Raw genomic sequence first — 18,633 nt, 5'->3', positions numbered from 1 at the left:
GCAGGTTAAGAGTGTAACTTTTGCTCAAATATCCGCTCAAGGAATAGCCTTCAGTTATGGTCAGCTCCTTGAAAGTCATATTGTAATGCTTAGAGCCAGATTTCCAATAGCTCTTTACACAGAACATGCCAGGCTCCTTGCAGCTTGACTTCCAGGATAAAAACCCAAGAGCTCGCTGTTTCCAAACTTGCTCTCTATTATTGTCATTTCACACCAAATATTATTGTTACTGGTCGTGGAAAGCTACAGTTGTGTTCTGCAGATGGAAGGCCAAAGCAGGTTGCCCAGTTGACAGAGAGGCATGTTTTTTTTTTTCTTTAACTGGATACACACATACTCACTCATGTGTGGACACAATTAGAAAAGTATGCTGATACCTATGGATCTGATTAACTTGACTGACTTGATTAATTAGACTGACTTAAGTACCAGTCTAATTAGCTTTGACCCTGTGCTTGTAGTATGTGTGTAAAAAAAACATTGCATATGTCTTTATTTCACTCTCTGAAAATGCTGTGAGCAATGTTTGCAGCTAACCTTCAAACATAAACAATAACAGGTTATTAGTAAAAGGTATGTAATCTCGGTTTATGAAGATCTTGAACTCTTATTTACACAGTAGTATGCATGAGCAACTGCATGTTAAATGACAGCTAGCTTTATTCTGTCTTATGGAGAATATCCATTACTTTGTTTTTTTCTTTGAGACTGAGCCAAATCTCAAGATGCTTTTTAAAATATCACTGCTTGCCTGAGTAAAAGCCTCATAGCTTCAGGGGAAGATTTGCCTCAGTCAAAGCCAATAAGGCCCTCTGTAGTTGCCTTAAACGAGAAGGCTCTTTTGTGTGTGTACTTGACTCTGAATGTATATTTGTGTGGCTGGCAGTTTAAAATGGTAGATCAAATCCATATGTTTTGCTTGAGATGGAATGTTTTTATTTACTTGAACTGTTAGTCCATTGTCTTTGTACAGGTAAAGGATGATCTATATAAATTAATCTGAACAGATTTTGGAGTCTCTATTATGTCATGTATAAGACCTTGATAAAAGAAAAGGGCACAGGTTCCACCTGTGAAAAGGCAATAATAGGGTAGATTAAGTTCTTTAAATTCAACATGGGGTTACAGTTGGCTGACAAAATTACAGCACTGGAAGGTTTCCAAGCTATCGAAGATACAGCTGGTAACAGAGAAGCAGCTGAGAGCATCCACTCTCTAATGTTGCTTTCTGTAAGCTCTCTATACATGGGACATGTACTAAACTTTACATTTATGTTAGAAAAATTTTGACACTTTAAAAATAATTGGAAACATATAGTGAAAGAAGTCGCTATAGTAGTATAATAAACTTTCATCCATTAATTCTTTAATCTTACTTTGAGAATGACCTAGTACAACTTTCCTTGCTTGTCCTCTTAAACTATGGAAGAGAATTTATAGCAGAACAATCCAAGTCCTGGTTGTTTTGGCATCTGGTGGTGTCTTTTTTTGTCATCATTCAGTTCACTTGCATCTCAACCTGATGTCCATCGGATCAAAGACAAACTGCTGTAGTTCACGAACATAAGTCTCACTAGAGTGTCTAAAGCCCTGGAGATTGTACTTTTTTGTTTTTCTTTTCTTTTTGTTTTTCTTTTTTTTTTTTTTTTTTCCAGGCGAGGGTACTGTTTGAAATAATCAAGTCTGAGGAGCAGGATGTAGCCCAGCATACTAAAAACATTTTGCTGGTGTCTGTAAGGTTGAATATGTGTCTCCTCAGGAACCAGAGCCAATCTCATTGCGAAAGTTCACAGGCAGCTGTAAGATATAAACCAAAGTGAACAAATTAGTTCCTTTTTATTGGTTTTGGTCTTTTGCAATTATGTACCTCCTGTGTTAATTCCAACAAAATATTTTGGAGCATTTGTAGTTCAGTTTGTTGTTTACCCTTTCTGCAGGTGGATGGTGCATCAATAGAGAAGATGCTTTTATAGATTATCCAAAAAAAATTGACTTGGAGAGTAAAGCAGTCCTGGCACATTTTTTTATTTATTTACTTTTGTTTGTAAGCAATAATTGTGCTACTTTGGTGCTGTTATGCAACAGAGACTTATTGAGCCTTTTAAAGCCACGTATTATTTTTTGTAATTAGAACTAACTTGTGCAGCTGTCACTAAGCTCCTCGTCAGATGATATATTTATTATGTTAGAAATGAGAGGAGGCACATGAGTAGGACTTTGAAAGGCATACGCTTTGCTCAGGGTAGGGTTTTATGTTTAAATGGGTGATCAGCATGTGTGGGTTAGACCAAGATGATTGCAGTACCAGTGCCTGACTAGTTATGTGCTGCCTTTAATCCCATGGTATTGTATTTCATTGTCTCCCAGTACACTACTGTCACAACTGAAATAAAACCCCTCTAAATTCAATGAACACTTTAATCTGTCATCATAATCACGAAAGTCTTGTCAATCATAGCTTAAAAGTTAAGCATGTGGATCAAATCTGTAGTAAGAGGAGACACCTGGACTCCACAATGTAAGTGGAGATAGTCTAGGATGTTAAATATTTGCTTCATGTTGCACAGTTTTAACTGAATATGGTGTTGATGATATTCCACATCTTCAAAAAAAAAATAAAACTAGAAAAGCTATTCACTGGCTTTGCAAGAGAAAATTGTTAGAATAAAATGAAACTGATATGACAAATTATATGATGGAAATGTTTGTGCCACTACTTTAGATTTTAGGTTTGAGCTGAGAAGAAAAACCAGAATATGTTGAAAAGCTGAGTAGCTGATTGAGTAGGTTAAGGTAGATTACTGCAGATTTACAAAAGACATTAAAACTGAAAGAGACTGTAGGCACTTAAAAGTGTATTTAGTTCAGCTACAGCTTCTGAAAAGGTACATTGGTAAGCCATGTTCTTTTACAAGTTCATTTCAAATGCAGATTAGAAAGTGTCTTGCTCTTTGGCCACATAGCAGCTATCTCAGTATCATATCCACAGTACTTAAAATAATAATTTTACTATAGATTATTTTATATCCTCTCAAAGAAGTTTATTTTCAAGAACTGTCTAGTTCTGTAAGTGCTGTAAAAGAGTGTAAAAATTGAAATTTATCATACTCTATCTTCAGTGTTTTGTAGTGTTTAAAGTGAAAAATCTATTTGAAAACACTTAAAGTGAAATTTTAAAAGCATTTGCACTAATCTAGGTCAATATGTATTGAAAATTGTAGCAAACCTTCTAGCCTACAATGAGCATTCAGAGGAATCAGAATCATTGATCCTTAGATAATTTTACTTTTGCTACTACCAGTGAAAATAACACAACCAACTACAGTAAGGGTTGAGTAGCTGACATATTGTTATTAGCATTGCCTCTTCTTTGCCATTGTGAAACTCAGTTTTCAGCAGCTTATCTTTTTGCCAAAAATTAACTGCACTGTGTTGGTGTTTCTTTTTAAACAGGGACAGATGTTTAAGAATTAAAGGAAATATATTTTGGCTTTACTTATTCTTTGTTAATAAAATTCTAAAGCCATAATCTGGAGTGAAAGATTGAGATTTAAGATTAACTGGTGGTTTTATCAGATTTATATGACTTTCAGCTATTGTCATGTGATGAGAAAAGACTACACTAATATCACAAAGTTACAAGCCTTGGAAAAATCATTGTCTTTATACATTTAACACAGCCCATGTTTGTACTAAGATGGCTATCTCATCTGCTCCAAAGCAAAATCAACAGCCTGTGCAGCATCTCCCAGGAATACTGAGGGTGTGTCTAATTGGCAGCAGGACTTTTCTCCATCTCTTGCATCTAGCTGCTGTTGTACTGGGTCTGGCAGCTGAGAGCCATATGACCAGCAAGGAGAAAGGAAAAGAACATAGGGAACGTGTCAGGAAGCTATAGCAGAAGGAATACATTGATGTAGGACTTGCAAGGAAATAGAATGGGTTATTTTCATTCTAATGTGCTGGAGGTTTCAAGCTCTGGTGCAACCCATACATCTAAGCCTGTGTTCATCCCACTATGACATAGGAGAGGTATCCTTTTTTTCCTTGGAAGAGAAGCATTGGACACCTTTGTTTTTTTGAGAAAGCTTTGAGGACATGGGTTTCCTGAGGTCAAAAGGAGCCCTCAGGGAAAGTAATAACCAAAGTCTCCCATGCGTATGCAAGACCATGTAGTTAGATGAAAAATCACTCAGACTGAGATTAACTTGACACAAGTAATGTGAAAGCCACAGCCAGGATGGAAGTCTACATAGTGCTTACTGCATGGAATGGTACCTAATGTTTACTGGGGTAGGAGAGTGCACTGACTGACATGGAAGAGTCCCCATTTCTCAACAGCACTACATGAAATGCTGTAGTCCTGCTCTGTCCTGACCTATAGCCTGGGTTATTGTGCAGATACTTCAGAAAGATTTTCCCATTCTTGAGAATTATGACAGAATCCTACTTCAGAGCTACTGTGTCCAGGGCACAGCTTTTGAGAAAGATGGTGTTTCGCTTCCCATTGTTGTTGTTGTTTGTTGTTTTCTTGGTGGCAGAACTTTGAAGCTGAGATATAATGTGATTTCTTAAAGCTGGATGCAGGAGTATGTTTTAAGGACTTTTAATTCTGAAACTTTTTTTTATACAACTGCAGTTGCACTATGTAGTTATTTAACCATCCGGTGTAGCTGCATGTCCTCAAAAAGTGTCTAAATCTGTTCCCAAAAGTAATTTAAATTCTATTGAGGCTGAAGAATGATTTAATTTTTATGCCTCATTTCTTATTTAATCTGCATTAGTATCTGAAAAAGTTAAAAAAGAAGCTTATATATTTTTTTTCTCAATATGACACATGCATTTTGCATCATAGGGCTAACTATTGATATGGCATGATAATAATACAATGGAATGGCAAGTTGAAATGATGAGAAGACTTTCGTGCCTTGCTAGTATAGAATAGCTATCCCTACATACTTCAGCTGTTCCTCAGCAGTATTATTCAGCCAGGTGATAGCAGCTATTTCTGTGTTTGCAAAGATGACCATGTGTGCTTGGAGTGTTATTATGTTCTTTAAAATAGTTTTAGCTGCCTCACCGCTAAAACTTAGTCTTTAAGAACCAGCAAACTCTTCCATTCCAGGCTACGGGGATCTATTTCAGACTGCTTTAGAAAGATAGATCATAATTCTAGCCGGACACAAAAGCTGTCTGAAGTGAATAATTTCGTTGGTTGCCTTATAAATGTGAATCTTCATCTCTAACAGTATTTTAAATATCATCAGTTACACATGTTCTGCCACAGCACTTTGGTGATGCAGTAACCTGTGATAAATGCAAAGTTCAAGAATGTCTGTTCTGCATTGTTAAGTCTTCCTGAAATGAAGTCACTTAAGCAGCAGTGTGTCCTACCCTAGTCCTTCTCCTGAACAGAAAAGAAAGAGAGCAAATGTCAGTATGATTAAGCTTGGGGACTGTAATGCATCCCAAGACTCCTGTGATTTGGTAAAGTGTACAAAAAGGCCTGTGAAAGCATTCCTAAAACTACAGCTGTAGCAAAGGACATAGTCAAAGTGTTAGCATACATAAGGATGAAAAAAATGCAAAATGTGCTGCAGGTCTGTTAAGTAAACTGGTGGTGCCATTTTTGGTGGAACATTGGCCCCTTATATAAAACATGAAAACAGCAATGAAATAGAGAAAAAATGCAAACTGGTGGAAGGAGGTTTTGTAGACAGAACAACTTGCTCTCACAGTGATTACCTGTGTTAATAAGGTCATGTGTGGTAACCGTAGAAAGCAGATAACCCACCTTACATTGTGTCATAAGAGAGGATACATGTACTTGATGTTCTATGAAGTGTTTAATAAGCTCAGTCTTTTGATAGGCTGGGAGCTGGTAGTCAGAAGGGCAATGAAAACAGGGCATATCCCTTAAACACTTGAGCATCTAGTGACAGGGAACAGCAACAGCAGCATTCACAAAGCTCTCAGGCAGCTTCAACCCAATGAAATATCTGTGGGCTTGTCAGGAAAAACTCAACTTCAAACACTCCCTGTGCCTTGGTCTGAATACGACCAAACAGGTGAAGGACATTTGTGCCAAAAATCTAAGTCTGTGAGGAGTGTAGATGGAGGGTGCAAGAAAGGGTGTCCAGCAGTTACCCATAGCCAGGAACTGAATTTTATGTACATTTCACTTGTCAGGGCTTATCTTCTAGTAATAGTTGAAGGCAGTAAGTCTTGCTTAAGAAATTGTTGCCTTTGATTTAATCTAGAGCCAATGTATCATTAGGGGGAAAGATGAAACAGAGTGAAACTTGTAGATTTCAAATGAGCTGTCTTTTGAGAAATTACAAAGCCAAGTTTTGAGTACAGATGATCCTTGGAAGGAGGACCTGCTCTTGCGAAAGTCCTTGAGAACACAAGGGCTGAGAGATGCTTCTTGCCAGGCTCTGCAGGAAAGGCTGTATCAGGCTGTTAATCACCAGCTGCTGACTCCTGCAGCTCTGCTGGACATGGCTTAGTGCTTGTCCTGTAGGAGTGATGTTAGAGCAAGAGCTCAGGACTGTGGAAAAAGCATGATTTCAGCCTTATCATGCTGAAAGACTCATTGCAGAATCAAAGAAATATTAGGAAAAGGTGCTAACAATTATGATTTGTGATATGGAGAATATTCAGATTAAGAGATTGAAAAATAGGGTATGTTCACCTTACAAAGGAGATAAGGGAACATCTTAAAAATGTGGCTGCTATTTAGCACACTGGTATCAAGAAGCTGGGTGAAAGATGCAAGTTTCTCAGTCTCAACAATGTAGAAGGAGACATCTGTGATTTCACAAGCCAGTAAATTTACCATTTACAAAAAGAAACAAATACTTCATGAAGTACTTTTTTCCGTGGTGAGGCTTATTGTCACATATGGTTTCTTAGACCAACAATTTTGCAAGGTTAAGGGAAAAACAAACTAGACTTTTATATAGTTATAGAATTAATTCAGAACAATAATACTGGGTGATGTTAGAATTTTTGGAAGGGATATTACCTTTCATGCTTGAAGTATGTTTAACATAGAAGAAAAAGGGACAATTTATGTATGTATATGCAGTTCTGGTTATTTTATAAGTGATGATAATGGGATTCTTTGAGCTCCCTCAGTAGTATCTGATACTAGTGAAATTACATTATGTTAGATGCCTCTAGCCAGATGGCATTTAGCATGCACAGAAGTGGTACAAATAATCTGACATAGTGAGGTCAGATTTCTTTGCTGTGGATCAGACCGACTGGTTTTGGCATTTCCTCAGCCAAGTTGCATAATAACCTCTGACATCTATCCAAGACCTGCAATGCAACGATGTTTCATGGTGAGCCAAAAAGATGATGTACTGTGTGTGAAACAATGAATGTTATTTATCCAGCTGAGGCTGGAAAAGAGGTAGATAATTTTATGAGTTAGGAAATTCAGGCAGGCTGTGCCAGGCAGACCAAGGTACAAAGCAGAAGACTAACATGCCAGGTGGGACGATTATGCAGAGTCAGAGGAAAGGAGTCCAAATGTTATGTGAGCTGAAGAAGCTGAGAAAAGAGGGAAGAGCAAAAATGCTGATCAAGTAGGATGGAATAGATCCATGCAGTGTTTCCAAGAACATGCTCAGCTTTGGAGATAGAAATCTTCCCGTTTTTCCCTAGGTGGGATGGAGTTGATGGTAGCGCTGTGAAAAAGGACCATGGATGTGTCTGTTGAATCTCCTGTTGCCAAGCTGACCATTCCAGTCAGAGGAGGCTAGCAGCGTGGGACGGTGCATCGTTCAGCATTAAGTGGAGTCACTGTGCTGCTTCTGCCATGTGTATTTCATTGGAAGAGGTATTAGGCTCAGCAGCTGCCACTCTGCTCTGCTGCCTACCTGCATTGATGGCCTGCACTGCCACTTGGTGCTTTGGTGGCTGCAAAGCATAGATGTGTCTGTTTGCTGGGGAAGCATCCTCTTCCTGTGAGGAGCAAGTGGCTGGCTCTGTTTGGTGCAGCACTGCAAGTCCTTTCTGAGTTAGTCTGATAGGGAGAAGTGTGATTGCGAATAAATGATACATCTGGTTTGAAGTCTGGTTTGAAAGTGGAGAGAGTTGAAGTCATTGATAAATTGGGTAATGGACTTGAAATGCAGCCAGCAGCAGTTATTTTGCCAGTGTTGCAGTCAAAGCAGAAAGGATAGTTTGGATGGCCTGGTTGATTTGGTTCAACAGACTTCTAGATATTTTAATCATATGATTTCAGCAGGGTTGGCTTGTTTATGCCTGATGATACTGAAGTAATTCTACCAACTTCAGCAAAGTTGCTCAGGATTTATTTTGAATATATAATTGGATCAAATCATTTTTCCAACTTGACAGGCAAAATTTTATGTTGTTGTAAACTACACATGAAATGGATGTCCTTCGAAATGACCAGAAAAACCTTCTTTTCATGTACACATGGAATATTCATTACCTTTAACAGTAGCTATGTGTATGTAGCAAGCAACATGTGAGGTGAAGTCCTGGGCATCGGTAAAACAGGGAATGGGATTCTGAACTTTTATCTTTAGGCTGGTGCACTGATTTGGTTTAGCAGCTCTTGCACAGCCAGTGAGTACCTGCTGGAGTTTGGAAGTACCCGAGATATAAAGAAGAAGTTCTTTACTGTTGGGGTGATGAGGCACTCGAATGGGTTGCCCAGGGAGGCTGTGAATGCTCCATCCCTGGTGGTGTTCGAGGCCAGGTTGGACAAAGCCTTGGGTGACATGGGTTAGTGTGAGGTGTCCCTGCCCATGGCAGGGGAAGTGGAACTTGATGATCTTAAGGTCCTTTCCAACCCTAACTATTCTATGATTCTGATTCTATGAGATGGGTAAAATCCTTTTCCTTTTACTTGATAATGCCACTGTACTTTACAAAATTGGGTGAAACTTGACTTTCTAGATGACAAAGCATTTTGGCATGCTTGGCAGCTGATAGAGGAACTCTAGGCCTCATCTGCCAAATGTTGATTTTGGTTGGGAAATTTTAGTTCAGGTTTGTTTTCAGTTTTTTTCCCCCTCCTCTTTATTCTGCTGTTTTGAGAAACAGAATTTGTTGTAGGTGGTGCTAGTGTAACAATGTACTAGTAACACCCTTAACTCTAAAGATTAGTGTGTAGATTCCTTTGAAAGATCTGACTGTTAAGGCATAACTTTTTCTCCCAGTTTGGGCCATATAATTATTGAATCTATCTCCTTAACAACACAGTGTTTAGAATACGTATATATGTTGGAGTGCCAAAGCTTCATGTAGGCAAACTGCACGTTGTTCGACCCTCTGTTTTCAAAGTTCTTAATTGTTGTGAAGCAATGTAAAAGTCATAGTCACTGATTCATACTAATTAAAAACCTGAGCCAAGTTTTTCCAGTGCTTCATAAACGTGCATTAATACAATGTAAATTATTTATTCTCTAGCTAAATATATGTCTCAGAGAAGGAAAACCCTATTCTTGTTTTAGGGTTAGGGTAAAAAGGATATTGGGTCAGTCCTTTTTCCCTTTGAGCAAGGAGAACCTGTTCATGCTTTTGAATTGTTCTTCTTTAGAAAGTAGATGGAGAAATGAACTGAAGAAAACCCTGCTCTGTCTAATGTGTGAACAATATACACCATATTTACATTCCTGTGTCTAATAAGTTAATTATGTCAGTTTAACTCATGATTCAAGCCTAAGCACTGGAAAAAAATGCAATAATATATTAATTTTAAAAGACTATATTCTCTTTCAGTTGTATCTGATTTGAAAAAATGTGTAGATCAAAATTAAGATCTAAGGCATTTTTAACTATCAGATTAAGATAGATTCTCTAGTCTGTTAAATGCACAGATAAGTCTTTCTGAAGTGTGGAGATGGCATGTTGCCTCGCACACCTTAAGGTGTGTGGCTGATTAGGGTGGTGAAGTGCTGGAATGGGTTCAAGGCCAGGTTGGATGAAGCCTTGGGTGATATGGTTTAGTGTGAGATGTCCCTGCCCATGGCAGGGGGGTGGGGACTAGATGATCTTGAGGTCCTTTCCAACCCTAACTATTCTATTATTCTATGATATGTGGCAAAGCATATCGTTTAGTACGTACAATAGTAATTGTCTTTCGTCTAGTAACAACTGTCTCAAATATAGCAGTATAAATATAGCAGATCTGCCATAGACCTCTGGCAGTGCTATGCTCATAGAAAACAAATTATTAGATTATTAACAAGAAATAAGGCACACCAAGACAACCTTTGCAGGACCACAGCAATCATCTGACCATAGTCTATCTGTACTGTTTCTAATTTGTATCACTGTAATCTACGATTGCAAAAGTTAGAATACCCATTACTAAAATATTTTTGAAATATTGTTTATATTTTTGAGATATTGTTAATATTTTTGAAAATGTTTTGGAAAAGCTGTTAATATTTAAATTCTTGTCCTAAATGGTCTGTACAATGGTACTACATCAGTAGTTATTATGACAACTACTTCTGAAGATTGAGAGGAATTTTGGGGTTTAATTGGAGGAATTTGAGGGATGAGGAGGAGTTACTTATTTCTTTCATTGCTTATACTTCAGTTAAAGTATCAAGTGTCAAAGTCTAAAGCTGTTATCTGGCTGAAGTTTGTTGTGCGTGGGATGTGAGAATTTTTTCTGTTTGCGATCTTTTTTTGTGTGCTTGCCAGTTTCTTGGCAGGCAGGGGCAGAGCAGTTGATGTCATCTACCTGGACTTGTGCAAACTGTTTGACACTGTCCCACATGACATCCTTGTCTCTAAATTGGAGAGACATCAATTTGATAGATGGGCCACTCGGTAAGTGTCCTGGGTTCAGCAGTCGCAGTCATTTTTCTCCTTCTAAGTAGCTGGTGCAGTGCTGTGTTTTTGACTTTCAGCCTCAGGAAAACACTGATAACGCCAGTGTATTTAGTTGCTGCTCAGTAATGTTTACTTCAACCAAGGACTTTGTGAATCTCATGCTCTGCCAGGGAGGAGGGGAAGCCGGGAGGAAGCAGAGACAGATCACTTGACCCAAACTAACCAAAGAGGTATTCCATACCACAGCACGTCATGCCCAGGATGTAGAATTGTGGGCAGTTACCTGGAAGGGCTAGATCACTGCTTGGGTCTGGCTGGGTATTTGTCAGCGGGTGGTGAGCTGTTGTATTCTCTTCCCTTGTTATTTCCCTTATCATTATTATTAGTGGTGGTAGCAGCAGTGATTTGTGTTATACCTTAGTTACTGGACTGTTCTTATCTCAACCCATGGGAGCTACATTTTTTCGATTCTCCTCCCCTTCCCTCTGGGAGTGGGGGGAGGAAAAGGGAGGGGGTGGTGAGCAGAGAGCTGCGTGGTTCTTGTTGCCAGCTGGGCTTAAACCACAACAATAGATAAAGAACTGGCTGGATGGCTGCACACAAAGAGTTGTGGTCAATGGCTCAATGTCCAGCAGGAGACCAGTAACAAGTGATGTCCTTCAGGGGTCGTTGTTGGGACCGGTCTTGTTCAACATCTTTGTCGGTGACATGGACAGTGGGATTGAGTGCACCATCAGCAAGTTTGCCGATGACACCAAGCTGTGTGGTTCGGTTGATATGCTGGAGGGAAGGAATGCCATCCAGAGGGACCTTGATACGCTTGTGAAGTTTAACCATGCCAAGGGCAAAGTCCTACACCTGGGTCGGAGCAATCCCAGGCACAGCTACAGGTTGGGCAAAAAGGAAATTCAGAGCAGCCCTGTGGAGAAGGACTTGGGGGTGTTGCTTGATAGGAAAATGAACATGAGCCAGCTTCAGTGTGTGCTCTCAGCCCAGAAAGCCAACTGTATCCTGGGCTGCATCAAAAGAAGCGTGACCAGCAGGTCAAAGGATGTGATCCTGCCCCTCTGCTCTGCTCTCGTGAGACCTCACTTGGAGCATTGTGTGCAGTTCTGGTGTCCTCAGCATACAAAGGACATGGAACTGTTAGAAAAAGTCGAGAGGAGGGCCATGAGGATGATCAGGGGACTGGAGCACCTCCCGTATGAAGACAGGCTGAGAAAGTTGTGGCTGTTCAGCCTGGAGAAGAGAAGGCTGCATGGAGACCTCTTAGCAGCCTTCCCGTATCTGAAGGGGGCTATAAGGATGCTGGTGAGGGACTTTTCATTAGGGACTGTAGTGATAGGACAAGGGGTAATGAGTTAAAACTTAAACAGCAGAGGTTTAGGTTGGATATAAGGAAGAAATTCTTTACACCTCAAGTGTGGTGAGGTACTGGAATGGGTTGCCCAAGGAGGTTGTGAATGCTCCATCCCTGGCAGTGTTCAAGGCCAGGTTGGATAAAGCCTTGGGTGATACGGTTTAGTGTGAGGTGTCCCTGCCCATGGCAGGGGAAGTGGAACTAGATGATCTTGAGGTCCTTTCCAGCCCTAACTAATCTATGATTCTATGATTCTTGTGGTAGGTTAGAAAGGCAAAACTTTTGGGTAGCTGACATTTAGTGCTTCAGAAGATATATTTAGGTAAGTAGTTGACTCTTAGTTTTTTGGAAATATAGCACACACTCACACCCAGTTTCTTTAATTTTTAATATTTCCTGCGTAGATACGCAATAGCAGTGCCATTATTTTTTTTACATTTGAATGAAAAAAAAATCTTTTCTAAATTTTCAGTTCATAAAAACTAGATTAAGAATGTTTTTGGAAGCATAAAATGATTTCAAATATTTTGAAGCTAAACTAAGTTAAAAATTAAAACCAGCTGAACTGGCATTTTACTTTTACTCCCTACCTGTAGGCAAATGTAGTGAGCCTAGGAAAACAATATATTGGCAAACTGCTATAAAATAGCTTTTGCGTATTGCTCAGTATCATTAATATTTATTAACCCAGATCATTACAGAGTTTCAAACTTTTGTTTGTATTTCTAAGTTTTTTATATTTTGTATATTTTGATATAAAAAATGTTCAAAGCAAACTACTTTTTAAATACTCTAGATTAAATTCAGTTCAGCCTGGATGTTTCTGATACTGTTCTAGAGAGTTTTTTATCCCAGGCAGCTTGTGTACCTTGTGCAAGCTGTAAAAATCTTTGGATTTGCAAGCTGACGTTGTCCTCCGTATAACTTTATTCACTGCTCCTTCTGTTACAGTGAGTCTCAACCAAATCCTGCAATTAGTGCAAAGTTATAAAAGTATAGACAGATGGAAAATTAATATTTATAGCAAAATGCCCAGGGTTTTGATAACTGGAAGCTCTTGGAGCAACAGATGATGTTAGCAGTTAAGATTTAGAGAAAGCAGCCTGTTCAGGAAAACATGAAAGCTCTTGTACTTTCTGAAGTAATAAGTCATCTAGTGATGACCTTAAATGTCAGCATTAGTGTTTCTGTGAACTGGAACCATCTGTGATTAACTGTCTAAAATGAATTGGTTTGTATTGGCAAATAATTAAATAAATAAATATTTCCCCAAGTGATCCCCAAAACCCAGTGGAAGTTTACAGGATTCATCTCTTATGCCACAGTTTCTATGAGGTTTACAAATGCCACCATCTTGACAGATAGTTGAGTGTTGCAGATCTGTACCTCCATTTTTGTGATCAGCCCAAATTGCTGCACAGTTATGCTGTGAGCTTGGGAGGCATAGCCCAAGAAATATGCACTGAGGAGTGCTGCAGGGGTAGGTGCATGCATAGGGTCTCACAATTTTCAGCGTTAGTTAGGCAGAAAAAAAATGTATGTGTGTATAGAAACTTGTACCATGTTATAACATGCCATTACCTGTGTAAGAAGTTTCCATAGATAACTCTTGAAAAGGCTGAAGTGTTTCAGCGAGGTTCAAGATTCTCCACATTGAGTGATGTTTTCACTATATTTCAGCATAGAACATCAAAATATATTTGTTAAGTATGCTGTTGGTTATGAATATCCTATAACATTCATACTTTCTATGGTATTGTTATCTTAATCTTGTGTTGCATTATGCCACTATGGTAATTTTTAAAGCAAAAGAAGAAAGAAGGATTTCAGTGAGATGTATAATGTTCTGCTAGCAGTAAACCTCTCTGCCTTCAAGGCAAGAGCTGCTCCTCTTTTTATTTATTAATTTTTTATGATTTAACATATATATTAAAATAGTATCACTAATGTGACACTATGTTGCCTTTCAGCATCTTAGTCTTTTAAGCTAGATTGTTGCAAATATATATATAATAGAAAGTAAGATTTGTCATTTGCATTTAAAATCTATGAGATGATACTTCAGATGATTTGTAAGATCTTGTAGTTGCTGAAAGTAGCAGACAGTTGCTTAACTATTTGCACAAAACCACCTGTGCACCTAGTATCTATTACAAACGGCGAAATACAGCCACAGCAGAGGTACTTGTTCTCCTGCATGCGTTACTGCTTTTGGAAATTCCACCCGTGCACTTGCCTCTCAGAAGCTTTGAGTCCCACCTGTGGTTCCCTTTTCAGAGCAGCAGCATTTCAGTACTCTGTGTCACCACCACAGCTGCTGTCTCCCTAAACTGTACAAGAAGTGCAAGTGTACTTTCCTTGCTTATGCAGGAACAATATATCAAGGTCACCAAGAAGAGAGGAAGAATGTTGTACTGATGTCTTCAGTTTAGAAAAGATGTTTAGGGTTGGAGTGCAGATATGAGGGACAAAAATATTTTCGTTTTCTTTTGAAGTGGCAGCAGACAGTGACTACAATATGTAAATATTTGTGAAGAAAAGACCATGAGGAGTAAAGGATTCCTTAGCAGAAAACATACAGGGACTAAGCCATTGGTTTATGGCTAACAGATAAAAACTAGAAGCAAAGCCAACTTAGTGTCTAACAACTCTTACAATCCTGTTGGTGTCTGAGGGATGGTGAACCATGTGATGGTTTCCTCATCTCTTGCGTGTTTTCACATAGAGGCTGCAAGCATTTTCCAGAGGATTTGCTGTTATAAATAAAGGCTGATCTTTGGGCTTAATACAGGAACAACTGAATGAAATTTAATGCCCTGTGTTAAGTTTGGTTTAGGAAGATTGAAGAAATGGTGCAGCAATTCTGAGGAACACAAAGACTTTTTTTGAGAAAATAAGAGGAACAATTTCTTCTCTAGAGTTTGTGGTAGAATGCACAAGAATTGATGGGTTTCAGTGCAGCAAGTTAGACATAAAGAAAAATGTTCCACTTGTCAGAACAGTGAAATACGGGGGGAAAAAATGCCTGTGGAAGTTGAAATAATAGTTTAGATGTGGTTAACTTTTTACTTGAGAAAAAGAGATAAACTGAATGACCTCTAAAGTTTCTCCCAGCCTGTTCTCTGAGAGCCTGTAGTGGCTAATGTAGCTGTCAATTTTATCTTCAACTTCCTAAATCTTATTATGGTTATCTTTTACCCCTGCTCAGCCAAAGTCTTGGGATTTCATGTAATGTATCTGTTTAATGGCCTTACATCTGAACATGAATGATATTCCACACATAACTTCAAGGAAAAAAGTAACAACCCACCATCTTCTTTTTAGGTCCTCCAGGGAAAAGAGGTAAGCGGGGCAGAAGAGGAGAGACTGGTAAGTTTTCAGTTTCATAAAATCCATTGTTTTTTGGCGCCTGTGTTTTTGTGAGGATACATAGCCAGCATGCTTTCATTTTCAGTTTTATTACTTGAGTGCTCCAAAAGAGAGTTCTGAAATTTCTCTGAAAAAGATTTGTGACCCTTGGCATATACCTGATGGCTTTCCAGATAGTTTTCTAGTCTTGGGCATCACTAATTTGTAGGCAGACTTCAAAATGCTTGACATGGTATCATTTGTAGCATATTCTAATCATCAAAACATTTTGGTGTCTTCGCACACTTGTGCAAGTTAGAGTAACTCCATGTAATTCAGCAGTTGGAGTGCTATAAGTCAGTGTTACATCAAGCCCCATTGGTCCAAAGTGAACAATTGTATAAGGAAATAAAGAGCAAAATGAATTTTTTTATGTTAAGAGTATTAGTACTCAGGAAATAACATGATAAGTTGACTACTCTGTATGAGAGAAATTGTTTTTCCTAGAAATGAGTGCCAAGTAAGTTCTTACGGAAAAACATTTGTTGGTTCATTACCCTGTACCAGGGGGGTTGCTGTTGAGAGGATCCTGCTGGTGGTGTGGAGCTTGAAATTTCATTTAAGACAATGTTGTGAGATGCTGAGCACCTCTTCCTGCTGACATTCACAAGAATTGGAATTGTTGATTACCTTGCAAGATTGAGCTCTTCACAGAGGTGAATTTTCTGGAGGCAGTGCAGGAGAAAATGAACATTTCTGTCCTCCTTGGCGGTCTCATCTAATCTGCCAGTTAGGAAAATCTTCCAATCAACTTGATCTCTGTAAATCTCCTGTAGCTTTTCTTATCTCTGTAAATGATCATTTATCTGACTTTTAAAAATTATTTCCGCATTTTCCTGCATCACAAAACTGAAGCCAAGCCCTGCCAAAGGTTAATACAAATCACCTTGGTGTTTCCATTCAGTGTTGGCTTAGTATTTTCTGTAAAGAAAAATTCTGTGGTACAGAAGGAAATTCTGTGTTTGAGGATTGTCTTACAAATGATCCTGACAATTTGCAGGATGCTTTTTGATTCATTTTACATTTCAAATAAACACATATTAAGCTATTAATAAAGGAAATTGATCTCATTTAAAAACAGATGTGCACCTTAAAATGGTGTTTAAGAATGTTTACCAGGATAAAGAAATTACCTTAGTTACTGGACAATAAAATTGCATTGTTAAAACCAAAAGGCTGTCAATATTAAAAGCAATCTCAAAGTACAGCTGCTGTTGTTTTATACTCCTTTTGCACTTCACTTTATTCAGAAATTAGAGAGAGGCATAAAAGCTTAATGAAATGCCATTGATTTGGGAGCTGCAGCTGCTCAACTTAATAAGACTGAAATAGTAGATTTGATTTGTGGCCCTTTGATAATGTTTCCAAGAACTGCTATACAGGTCTTTGAGTCTAAATAATTGAAAAAATGTGCAAATATCACTTCACAAAGTGTGACATTTTAATGGGAAGCATTTTATATGTGTTCCTTGAGAAAGGAAGGTGATGAAAAGAAAGTTCAGCCCTGCCAGGTTGCCACTGAAACCTCATAGGCAAAGTTGGAATGCTGGAAGGTCCTGGTACCTATATGTCTTGATGAGATACCCAGGTTAAATGCCAAGGGTACCTTGTGCAATTTTGCAGCCAAGCTGTGATCAAATGCCAACTGTGTGGCTATCCGAAACTGGTGATGTGGTTACATAAGCTTGATGTGGAGACTGACAAAATGAATTGTAGTCCATGGCTGGTATTCTTGGACTGGCATGAAATTGCATGGAAATGGATGGAGAAGCAACTTGCGTAAGATTGCATGACTGTAATTGAAGAATTGGTAAGGTAAGCGCATGCATTTAGGCCTTAGTAATATTTACAAGTTACAAAGCACAACCAAAGCTAAAAAGTACTTGAATGGGAAAATGTGTACTGTGTATTAGCAGTGCTGCTTGCTTACAATCCTGAGGCCTTGTGCTTGGCTTCATACATATGTGTCTTTCTTTAATAACTTCATAAGCTTACACATTCTTTTTTTTTCTTTTTTTTACCCTCTTTCCCTCTACCCCATCCCACAGGACCTCCTGTAAGTACAGTGATACATTGTTGGTTCTTCCAGAATCAGGCAGAAATCTGTTAGATCCTGTTAAGTTATCACCGTGATAAAATGATCATGTATCATCAAGAGGGAATTTTGGTATTTATACTTACACAGTGTAAATACTTACTAATTTTATTGGAGCTGAATAACTTAATCAGAAAGTTCCTTAAGAAAAAATTCTCTAAAACAATAAAGCTTTGTAGTCACCACTCCAGATAACAGTTTGGATCACAATTCCACGTAAGTATGTTATGCTCATTTTGCTTATGCCTTGATAACAAATACTTTAATACAGTATAAAATGTGCAAGTATAGTTTCTTAAGCCCAGACTTGGTCCCTCTGCCTTTTTCTGGGTAGTAACTTGCGCTGCAGTCATCATAAAGTCTTGTGGTACCCGCTTCTTGTTCTTTGGAGGTATATGAGCTATCCAGTTTATTGCAGAGTAATCACTGCTGAAGCCAGTATGTGCTAGTGTAAAATGAATATTAAATGATACTATTTAGTTTAGTAAATCATTTGAATCTTTTGCTAATCTTATTTGTAAGAAAACAGTTTCTTCTAGGGTTTTATGAGGGTTTTGTTTTGTGGCTAGATTATTAATTTGATAGGGTTTTGTTTACTTTGCTGTACATTCCTGGAGTAGGTCAAAAGTCAGATTTAAAGAACAGGACTAAACACTCATATCTTAAGCATTCTATTTGTCATGTCATTCATGTGCACCATATGGTGTAAAGGTGTGACCATTAAACCAGTGTTTCTTTTAGTGTTTGCAGGCTTCTATTTTTTTTTCTTTGATTGATATAGCATTTCCACAGTATTGTCAGGACCAGATTATCTACTATATGCTACATGCATGCTTGAGAAAGGTGAATTAATGTTGAATTCGTGCTATGACCTAATAATTTTACTGTAAATGGTATATATTCAGCAGTGATACTACTTATCCCTGCCTGATAGATTTTG

General features: G+C 38.4%; 1 protein-coding gene across 1 annotated transcript in view; it reads left to right on the top strand.

Moving 5' to 3' along the window:
* Window positions 1-18,633, top strand: part of COL25A1 (collagen type XXV alpha 1 chain) — a 303,851-nt gene that overhangs the window by 139,654 nt on the left and 145,564 nt on the right. The window contains exons 3-4 of the mRNA XM_034064996.1: window positions 15,515-15,559; window positions 17,647-17,654. Coding sequence (XP_033920887.1) covers window positions 15,515-15,559; window positions 17,647-17,654 — 53 coding nt within the window. The remainder of the gene's footprint in view (window positions 1-15,514; window positions 15,560-17,646; window positions 17,655-18,633) is intronic.

Source organism: Melopsittacus undulatus, chromosome 7 (genome assembly GCF_012275295.1).
Source record: "Melopsittacus undulatus isolate bMelUnd1 chromosome 7, bMelUnd1.mat.Z, whole genome shotgun sequence".
NCBI classification, from domain to species: Eukaryota; Metazoa; Chordata; class Aves; order Psittaciformes; family Psittaculidae; genus Melopsittacus; species Melopsittacus undulatus.
This window is presented reverse-complemented; position numbering and strand designations above follow the sequence as displayed.